General features: G+C 55.3%; 1 protein-coding gene across 1 annotated transcript; it reads right to left on the bottom strand.

The window, feature by feature from the left end:
* Positions 1 to 3,338: 3,338 nt before the first annotated feature.
* Positions 3,339 to 8,709, bottom strand: CRABP2 (cellular retinoic acid binding protein 2). The gene is made up of 4 exons (XM_081218214.1): positions 8,478 to 8,709; positions 4,616 to 4,794; positions 4,285 to 4,401; positions 3,339 to 3,816 (listed from the first exon to the last, which is right to left on the bottom strand). The coding sequence occupies exons 1-4, from the start codon at positions 8,545 to 8,547 to the stop codon at positions 3,766 to 3,768; spliced, it is 417 nt and encodes a 138-aa protein (XP_081074340.1). The 5' UTR covers positions 8,548 to 8,709; the 3' UTR covers positions 3,339 to 3,765.
* Positions 8,710 to 10,621: the final 1,912 nt, after the last annotated feature.

Here is a 10,621-nt window from a genome sequence, read left to right as displayed (position 1 = left end):
AGCTCAGTAGCTGTGGTTCATGGGCTTAGTTGCCCTGTGACATGTGGGATCTTAGTTTCCTGACCAGGGATCCAAAATGCGTCCCCTGCATTGTAAGGTGGATGCTTTACCACTGGACCACCAAGGAAGTCCCTTGCATATTTATTTGATGCATTTACTTTTTAACCATCTTTCCCTACTAAAGGTCTGTTCCCCTCCCCCCCCCACAGCCCCCATGAGGGCAGAGATCTTGTTCATTTTATTCATTTCTGTGTTTCCAGTACCTAGCAGGGTGCCCAGCTCCTAGGAGGCTCTCAGGAAACAATAGTTGGATGAATAAATGAAAGGGTCCCTCACCTCCCCCACCCCACCCTCAGAGAGGGGACTTGCTTACCCAAGGACTCTGCACACTGTCTGCTCGCTCCCTGGCCCTGACCCTCTGCCCTCAGCTGCCGAATGTGGCCTCTCTTGGGGCAGGAACAGGAGGCTCTGGCCCCAGGGCATCCTGGTCTTGCAGGGAGAGGAGGCTCCCCAGCGGACACAGAGGCTCTGAAGCGTGACCACTGACGGTCTGTGCCGATGGAGGGAGAGGCCGCTTCAGGCCGTGTGAGGAGCTAAACTTTGGAGAAACAGCTGAATGCCAGTGGGTGAGAGGGTGGCATACCATGCAGGGGAGGTTGGAGCTGAGGCCTGCCTGGAGGAACACACACAAGAAAGGACACGGGCCATGTCTTGAAGGGCCTCTAATACCTGTTTGGACTTTATTTTGGACAGAAGGAGGGCGTGCAGCTAAAGGGATTTTGTGTCTTGTTTTATTGTTTTTTGAACAGGGCTCTGACATAATAAAATGTATGTTTTGAAGGATCCTCTGGCAGCACTGTTGAGGATAAATCAGAGACACTAAGAGCTTACTATTGCTAAGTGCTATGTACGTAATGAGATTTATTTTATTTAACTATTACAACACCCTTGTGAGGTAGATGTTATATATAATTGCTGTTTTCTAGATTAGAAGCCTGAGACTCATAGCAGCCCTCTTCATTGGAAAAGTGCTCCTTCCCATCCCATGGGATTCTGATGGGATTGTTAATCACCGAGCCAGACCTGTTCCTTGGCCATGGGTGTGGCATGAGGTCCAGGCCTGGCCAATCAGTGGGCCCCTTGCTTTGCCAACAGCAACTAGACCAAGGGTCCAAGGGATGGTCATGTGATATAAGCAGAACCAGACTGAGTCCTTCTGGGATGTTGAAGATATAGACCCCGGGAGAGAGTCCCCACCCACTTCTTTTTGGATCTCAAGCGGTAACCATGTAAGCTTGGGGCATATGAAGGCAATTTCCTATGACTTAGAGAACATTTCTGTGTGATAGGATTGAAGGCGACCAATGCACAAAAAAACAGAGGTGAGCAGGATGGATGCAAAGGGAGAGGCTGATGTACTTGTTTGGGTCCCTGGATTTAGCCACACCTGAAGCTAGACTCAGCTGAAACTTCCCAGTACATAAGCTATTAAATTACATTATTTTGTGTTTAGTTCAAGACTATACATGTACTCCCCCACCATGTTCAGAGCAGCACTATTTACAATAGCCAAGACATGGAAAATAATCCAAGTGCCCATCAGTGGACGATTGGCCTAAGATGATGTGGCATGCATACACACACACACACACACACACACACACACACACACACACACACACACACTATGGAATATTACTCAGCCATAAAAAAGAATAAAATATTGTCATTTGCAGCAACATGGATGGATGTAGAGATTATTATACTAAGTGAAGTAAGTCAGACAGAGAAAGACAAATATTATATATCACTTATTTGTGGAATCTAAAAAATAATACAGGGAATTCCCTGGTGGTCCAGTGGCTAGGACTCCACGCTTCCACTGCAGGAGGCCAGGGTTCACTCCCTGGTCAGGGAACTAAGATCCCGAAAGCCGGGCAGTGTGGCCAAAAAAATAATAATAATAATACAAATGAACTTGTTTACAAAACAGAAACAGACTCACAAACATAGAAAACAAATTTATGGTTGCCAAAGGGGAAAGGGGATGGGGGAGGGATAAATTAGGAGTATGGAAATAACAGATACACACTAACATATATAAAATAGGTGAACAACAAGGATTTACTGTATAGCACAGGGAACTATATTCAGTATCTTGTAATAGCCTAAAATGGAAAAGAATTGAAAAATAATATATATATATATATCTGAATCACTTTGCTGTACACCTGAAACTAACACAATATTGTAAACCAACTATACTTCAATTAAAAACAAAAACAAGGAGCTTCCTTGGTGGCGCAGTGGTTGAGAGTCCGCCTGCCGATGCAGGGGACACGGGTTCGTGCCCCGGTCTGGGAAGATCCCACATGCCGTGGAGCGGCTGGGCCCATGAGCCATGGCCACTGAGCCTGCGCGTCCGGAGCCTGTGCTCCGCAACAGGAGAGGCCACAACAGTGAGAGGCCTGCGTACCACAAAAACAAAAACAAAAAATCCAGACAACTGAAGCTCAGAGACACTAAGTAACTTGTCTGAGATCACACAACTAGCAAGCGGCAGAACCAGGATTTGAACCCCTCTTATTCTAACACTTGTGCTCATTTTGCCCTATCACAGCATGATAACGTAAAGAGCAAACAGGCAAACCAGTTAGGACGTGAGCAATGAGAAAGCATGGTCTAGGGCCGTGGCCTGGGGAAGGAGGGCAGGCATTTGAGAGAGATTATGATATGGAATTTGGGAAGACACGGGACAGACCTGAGTCTGGAGGCTCAGGGAGGTGAGTGGGAGGAGGACCCAAGGGGCCTGGAAGACCCAGGAGACAGGGCAGATGGGGCAGAGTGAGGGATCTCAAGGCAGAGATGGGTTTGTCTCAGACACAGAGGATACCTGGGCAAGAGCAAGGCCAGCCTGTGGGCAGTGACGAGCTCATCTGGAACCAGGTGGGAAGCCAAGGCCAGGCCCAGGGTCGCCCACAGATTGGGGTTAGAGGAGAGAGAAGGAACAATTGGAGGAGGAGGAAGCTGTGTCACCAGCATGGGAGAAGGTGGGAATCAGTTCCCCAGCGCCAGCTCAGAGTCAGGGGGGCCCTGGTGGCCTTGGAAGCCAGAGCAGGAGACAAAGGAGGCTGGGGGAGGGGAAGTGAAGGTGATGTTCATGGATTCAGCAGCAAATGAGAGGGTAGTGATGAGAAAGGTGAAGGGAAGGTGTTTCCCTCCCAGGTGTGTAAGTCGCACCGGTGCTGCTGAAACATCGACTCTCTCACACTGCAATTTAGAGGCAAAGTTGAACTCAGGTGACTTAGCCAACCCCTTCCCAATGAGCCAGAGACAGGTTTTATTTTCTAAAACATTTTAATAAAATTAACCAATAAATATTCTACACTGTGTGGGCTACAGGGACAAAGAGTGGAAGACAGAGGGCCAGTCTTCCCAGTCGGGCCCTCGGGTCCCCTTGCAGAAAGAGAGACGGTGCTCTGGGCTGGCTTGGGGCTGGGACTGCTGACTTGGGATGGGGGGAGTGATTCTGGAACGGGTGATCTGGGGTCCTGTCATCCATCCCACTTTGTTGGTGTATGGGAGGAGAGGAGGGGCCAAAAAAAGCAGAGCCCCTGCAGGAGGCATCCTAGCACCCCCAGAAGTGACTGGGGTGAGGGGAGAGCTAGCCTCGAAGGAAGGAATGGGGGAGGGGCAGCCCATGGGGCAGTGAAGCAGGGAGAATGGGCTGGTGGTGGGCTCTGGCGGCTCTTGGGCCACAGCCACTCACTCTCGGACATAGACCCTGGTGCACACGATGTCGTCCGCCGTCATGGTCTGAAAGGGGAGAAGTCATTGTTAGCCCAGGAGGCCCCTGGGTCCTGTGCTTGGTTGCAGGAGGGTTGAGTGGAGGTACTCTGCTTGACCTCCAGGTCCAAACCTACTTCTTGGCTCAGGACTGACAGGTAAGAGCTGGTCACAAAATGCCTGGGCATCATGGGAGGGAGGACAATACAGCCCCAGGGGTCCATCCTAAGTCTTTCTCCCCAAGCCAGGAAGATCCCCGCGGAGAACTGTTGGGACCTCTCAGTGCATGTCCTTTGCTCCACACGGAAGGGACACCCTTTTACATTTGCACAAGGACACTGTATGGGACAGGGACAGTCTAGTCCTGCCCCAGCAGCCTCATAGGAGATAGGGAGACCAGCCACAGTTGTTCTTAAATCTCCTGCATCCTGCAATGTCCCGGAAAATCTCTGAAGGTAGCACTGGGCTTGCTCTGAGCTGAGATGAGGCAGGCCTTACCAGGATCAGCTCTCCGTCATTGGTCAGTTCTCTGGTCCAGGAGGTCTTGGGACCCTCTCCCTTCAAAAGCCTCTGCTCGCAGACCATTTTGTTCTCACTCTCCCATTTTACCAGGCTCTGCATGAGAAGGTGGTCAAGTGAGGTGGGTCCACAGCAGGGACAATGCTGTGAGAGGTATAGGGGATGCACCCCCTTTCTACCCACCACCACTATCTAGGGACTTTCTCCATTGGAACTGGAGGGAAGACTCTAGGAAAAGACTGGAAAATGTCATGTTGAGAAGCAGGGCAATAGATGCCATGACCCTGAGGGACCCCGTCCCGGCACGCACCTTACAGGGTCTCCCATCCACAGTCTGCTCCTCAAACTCTTCTCCGATATTGAAGTTGATCTCTGTGGTACGCACGGTGGTAGAGGTTTTGATGTAGAAAGTGTCTCCCTCCTGTTTGATCTCCACTGCTGGCTTGGATGCTGCAGCCACGGCGATCTTCCTCAGCATCACGTTCACCCCTGGAGGGAGAGGAGAGGCCCGACTTTTATGGGTGCTCCAGGCACCTGTCTCACACTCTCCCCAGGGACAGCAGGAGCAGGCTGAACTGTGAGCGGCTGGGAAGAGGGGCAAGCTGCCTGGGTGTCCAAGAAAGTACCTTGAAGGGAGGGCAGGTGGTACGGCCCTGATGGCTGGTGGTTTCAGGGAGAAGGGACAGAGAGGCAGTGCCCTGCCCTTGGGAGTTCTGCTTCTAGCTATGGCCCCACTTGGATGAGTCAGCAGCCCTGGATCGGGATCCCCGTCTCAGCTCTTCACTCGGTTCTTGGGGGCAGCTTCCCCCTATTCCTCTCATCCTGCTACAGCTCACCTTGGCTCAATTCACCTCACTTTTGGTCCTTTGTCCACCCTGCTGGAGACCATCTGCTGGGGTGGGCTCATCAGAGTCACTGCGTCTGCACCCCCGCCCAAGTGCAAGGCAGGCCTTCCCCAGCCAGGCCTCACTACTCACGTCCTGGAGTAGGGGCCACTTCCCTCTCTGCCCACTCACTCCCCTGTCTTGAGGCCTTTATTTGCTGAGCCTCTGTTCCTCCCCAGGATGAGAAGGAGCAGGGATTCTCAGCAGGGGAAGAGGTGGGACAGCTGTTTCCCCCTACAGAATGGTCAGCAGGCTGGGGACATCACAGGCTGTGAAATAAGATCCATTAGGCCATGATTTCCACCTGGTTCACACTCCCTTGCAGGCTGGGTGACCGTGGGCAAATGGCTTAACCTCTCTGAGCCTTAGATTCCACAACTGTAAAATGGAGACAGTAACTTCTTCAAGAGCCTATCACATGGGATGATGTGTGTTTAGGCCCTAGCACACACAGTGCCAGGTACATCTTTATGTTTTCAGGAAACAATAGCTACTCTTATTGTTGTTGTTATTTTCACTGATAAAAGGAAGGCAAAGAAAAAGCCAGAGTTGGGGCTCAGACAAAGTTCCCTGCATCGGACTCCTGCCCACCTGCCCTCCTGGAACAGAAAGGGACACTCTCCTCGCCTCCCCTGATGTGGGCCCGACTCCAGGAACACCCACCCCACTTCAGGGGTCAGGTCTTCTCATTCAGCCTCTGTGGATTCAGAGTCCCTGTGCCTGTCGCCCTATCCTTTCCCAGATTGGACCCCTTCTCTCTATTCCCTAGTTATTTAAAAGGAGTGGAGGATGGGCTTCCCTGGTGGCGCAGTGGTTGAAAGTGTGCCTGCTGATGCAGGGGACACGGGTTCGTGCCCGGGTCCAGGAGGATCCCACGTGCCGTGGAGCAGCTGGGCCCGTGAGCCATGGCTGCTGAGCTTGTGCGTCCGGAGCCTGTGCCCCGCAACGGGAGAGGCCACAACAGTGAGAGGCCCGCAAAAAAAAAAAAAAAAAGGAGTGGAGGAGCCGGAGAGAGAGAAGCCCTCTGACAGGAAGTCAAGCAGGCAGGGAGGCACCTCTAGTCAGGGCCCAGGTCCAAGCTCTACACCCTTCACCTGGCCTGGCCTCCTGCCCTGAACTGGAGCAGAACGCTTCAGGGAAGCAATGGGTGGGATGAGGGGCCAAGCTGGGCTGGGCCAGGCAAGTGTGATTCCCTATCTCCCGATGCGGTCCAGACCCCCTGGCCCTCCTCCAAACCTGGGTCCCTAGAGAAACAAATCCCCTTTCCCCTCGGCACCAGAGCAGACACACTCTATTCCAGACAGAAGGGAGTGGGAGGAAGCCCTGTCCCTCAGGAGCCCCCGGAGCCCACTTCTTGGCTGCCGATCTTTTGGGTCCAGGGAGAAATGACTGAGGTTCCCAGGACCAATTGACTTGGTAAAAGAGGCATATCCCATTCCACCTCCTTGGACAAAAAGACTACTTCACTCTCTGGTGCTACCCGGGAAGTCCATCCTGTTACCCATCTTTCCCGTTATAGGAACAGGAGCTGCTAGCTATGTGTCATGACCATCATACTGGATGGGATGGGCATCCCCCAAATACCTGAGCATCCCTCCCCAGGAGAGAGACTCTTGCATAGGACAAAGAGGGGTGAGAAGGGACTGAGATTCCTGCGGAAGCAAGGCTAGGTCCAGAGGAGACACCCCTCCAGCCAGCTTGTGATCCCTGTGGTGCTGGGGCCAGGCTCAGCCAACGTTGGCTGATTCAGGACTGTGTTTGTCTAACGGGTCTGTTTTTAATCTGCCCCACAGCAAGCCCTGAGGAGGGCACGTGGCTCTGAGAGACCCCGCAGGGAGGACAAACAGACTGAAGACAGACAGACAACAGGGTTGGGTTTGGGATCTTATCCTCCAGCTGGGGCCTGGGGGTGTGCCAGGCCACTGCCTCCTCCACTGGGGAGAGGGGCCAGAATCCAGAGAAGTTGGGGGAGGGAATGGCATCTAGGCTTTCTGAAGGGAAACTTTTTATCCTTTGGCAGGATCTTGGTGGCACGCGGGATCTTGGTTGCAGCATGAGGCATGCATGCGGGATCTAGTTCTCCGACCAGGGATCAAACCCAGGCCCCCTGCACTGGGAGTGCGGAAGTCCCCATTCGACCACCAGGGAAGTCCCTGGATCTTTAATTTCAACAAGGGTAGGGCAAGAAAGGCTGACAGGATTACAAGAAATACTGTGGTCAGACTGCAAGCAGAACTAACGGTAAGGAAGGATGGAAATCCCTGCTTTCCTCACTGCATTCCAGCCCCTTCCTAGTTCCTGACTCATTTCTACAGCCCCCTGCCCCACACAGGGTGCCCTCTGCTCATTCCACCTGGGGTCTCTCTGTTCAGTTCAGAAATTGATGGCTCCAGGGTTTCCAGGTGGCTTCCCAGTGGCTGGGTCCTTGACTAACCTCCATCTCTTTGCAGAGCCCTCTGTCCAGCCGGCCCAGGCTTCCCCCCCACTCCCCAGACACCAGAGGACGCACAGGAGTTGGGAAGGGGAGTCTGGGTAGATTCAACTTCCTCCACCTTTAACCAACAGACCTAGCTGGGCTGCAGCCCGTCTCCAGGGAGGCAGGGAGAAGAGAATTCGGATTTTCTGGAAGGGAGGGGATGGCTGGGGTTTCACACGAAGCCATTTGTTGAAATCTAAGAAAGTGATAATTATCCAGAGCGAGTTTAGGATTCTGGAGCTGTTCGCTGTAGGAAAATATTTGTCTCACAGATGGAGGGTGGGGGGAACAGAGTGGAAAAGTTCTGAAAGGGGAAGAAAGGGGGATCTGGGGGCCCTGCGGTGACGATCACCTGGTGGGTGGAGCCCCGCGCAGAGAGATATGGAATCTGCCTGGGGATTGGGTTACCTGCGGGGGGCAAGGGGAAGGAGGCAGGAATGCCTGGGGTGGGGGTGGGAGGCTCGGCTGGGTAGGGACCCAGGCTCCCAGCCTGGATGCAGGGTTTGCAGCTTCCGAACTGCGGAGAACACCACTGCCTCACCCCAGGGAATACCGACCTCATGCTTCTGGTTTCTACTTGATTCAGAGGCTGAGTCGCTGCAGGAGTTGGCGTCTGTGGGCGCCCCGCCAGAGGAAGAAGGGTTTAGGTGTTCGGGCTCAGCGCCCCGGGACCCAGGAGTCTGACCCCTATTCTTGGGAATGCAGGCGCCCAGCTTCCCACGCCCTGATTCCAACTTCCCTTTCTTTTTCGTACCCACCTCCGAGGCCTCGGAGCCCCCTCTCCTCTCCCGGGCGCTCAAAAATCTCCTTACCCAGAACTTTGAGCAAATCCTCGAAGTTCTCCGATCGGACGATCTTCCAGTTGCCAGAGAAGTTGGGCATGGTGGCGGTGCTAGTGGCGGTCCCCTTAGATCCTTCGGCTGGAGCACTGGACGCTGAGTCCTTTAGTCGAAAGAGATGTCTCCGCCGCCTTCGCCGGATGGTGAGACTCAGGAACCAGGACTCGTCCGAGGACAACCCTAAATCCGGGCTGGACTCTCTCGCGGGCAGCTTTTTATACCCTTCGTGGACCCGCCCTTGCCCAAGAATGAGGTGGTCCCGCCTCCCGCTCCGCCTCCCCCTCCACCCCACCTGGGGGGCCTTGAGCCCCGGCCCTGCATTACCACCCCACCCCCACTCCCACCCCGTCCTCTGGATCTAGCCCAGTGGGCGGGTCGAGAATTCGCTGAGAGGGCCCGAGATGGCTGGCTCCCGCGCCAGTGGGTGGATGAGGAGGCGGACGGAGGGCTAGCCCTCGGACTGGGCTCTCAACCGAGAGGAGAGGGCGCTAGGCCCGGGGCACAGATGCTGAGCTCTCACGTCCTGCAGTCCGAGGCACAGGGTCGCACCTCGCCTGTTCCCCATCCCTGCCCAACCTGACACGGTGCGCTCGACTCCTTGGCGCCGGACACCCGGCGACACCACCGGCGGGTGAACCCCTGCTTGCAAGCCGGAGCTGGGGAAGAGAATGGGCGGCCGAGCTCCGACTCCACTGAAGCTTGAGCTGGATCCAGTGTGACCGCTCCGAACTCAAGAGACCGGCTGGGGAGCCCTGGGGTTCAGGGGCCAGGCACCTAAGTGAGGCAACGGCGCCCCCTACTGGAACAACTCGCAGTGGCTGGGAGGGGGCTTCACCCCCTACCTACCACCCTCGACTCCCCACCCGGTATCGGGCTCCAGTAGCGCCTGCGGACGCTGGAAGTTGGCGCAGGGAGACTCATTCTTCTTAAAGCGTTGGGCGGGCATCGAAGGGTTAAACAGGAGCCTGGAGCGCCAGGCTGGGGAGGGCAGAGGTCACAGCCAATCACTTGACACGAGCTCTTTATTACTGCGCTTTCTCTGTCTCTCTGCTCCCCAGACCCCCGAGGGAATCGCAGTAGGCGGCAGGGAGGGGAGGCGGGGACTGAGGCGCGGAGCCCTTGGCGCGCCGCGCTGCCACCTAGGTTGGGGGGAGTCTGGATGCCCCGGGGAAGGGGCGGAGCGGGGTCTCAGGTGTCACCATTCTGAGCCGTAAAACGGGCGGAAGGAGAGGCCGCCCCTCCGCGAGCGGCTTTGAAGTGGGAGATCAAAGGAGGGGGTAGGGAACGGCTCCCCGCGGAGACCCAACTGGGAGTGAGCGAGACCCCGGGGGAGAGGGCCGGGAGACAGAGAAACGGAAATGGAAGTCAGTCAGGGAACCTCGGAGACAGGCCGGGAGACCCGAGACCGCCGACCGCAGTGGATGCGGTACCCCGAGCGGGCGGAACCCCGGGGCCTGTCCAGCGCTGAGGGACACTGCGGCCTAGCTGCCCTCGGCGAATCCGTGCACGTGGCCCCGATGCCCGTACCGCACCCCATCCCCGCCACCCTGCCGGAGCTGTCCTCCCAGCTTCTTCCGAGGCGGGGAAGAAAGTCCCCTCATCTGGTCCCAGCCCTGGGTTCCTGCCCTGGCCCCTCCCTGCCAGCGTGGCCATGGGTGGAGCAGAGGACAGGCTCTCCGAGATTCTAAGCCCTTTCCCTTAGAGCCCTGGAACGGTCTAAGGAGGTAGGGGCCTTAGTTGGGGAGGAGCCCGGAGGAGGAGAGCCAAGGGAGAGGGGCTGGAGGATTTAGCAAAGACACACTGGAGGTCGAGCCTCTGTGCTGTAAAGAGGAAAATCTCTGAATTACGGGTGTGTAGGGAAAAAATAATGCCACTAGGGTGACTCTGGAGCAGGAGGGATGGAGATTAGACTGTAGAAAGGACTTCTTGACAGAGTCCCACCCTGCAATAACCAATAAAATGTCAATTCTGAAGAAGGGAGCTGGATGCTCCAGCCCGGTTTTAGGGTGCCAGGTTTGGTGTGGGAGAGTTGATCTGGGGGTGCGTGTGGCCTGGTCTTCTGGCAGTGAGGGGGCAGCAGGGCGAAGGGCTCTCGGAGGATGGACAGACAAAAGCAG

Source organism: Mesoplodon bidens (assembly GCF_964165515.1).
Source record: "Mesoplodon bidens genome assembly, chromosome: 2".
Taxonomy (NCBI): domain Eukaryota; kingdom Metazoa; phylum Chordata; class Mammalia; order Artiodactyla; family Ziphiidae; genus Mesoplodon; species Mesoplodon bidens.
This window is presented reverse-complemented; position numbering and strand designations above follow the sequence as displayed.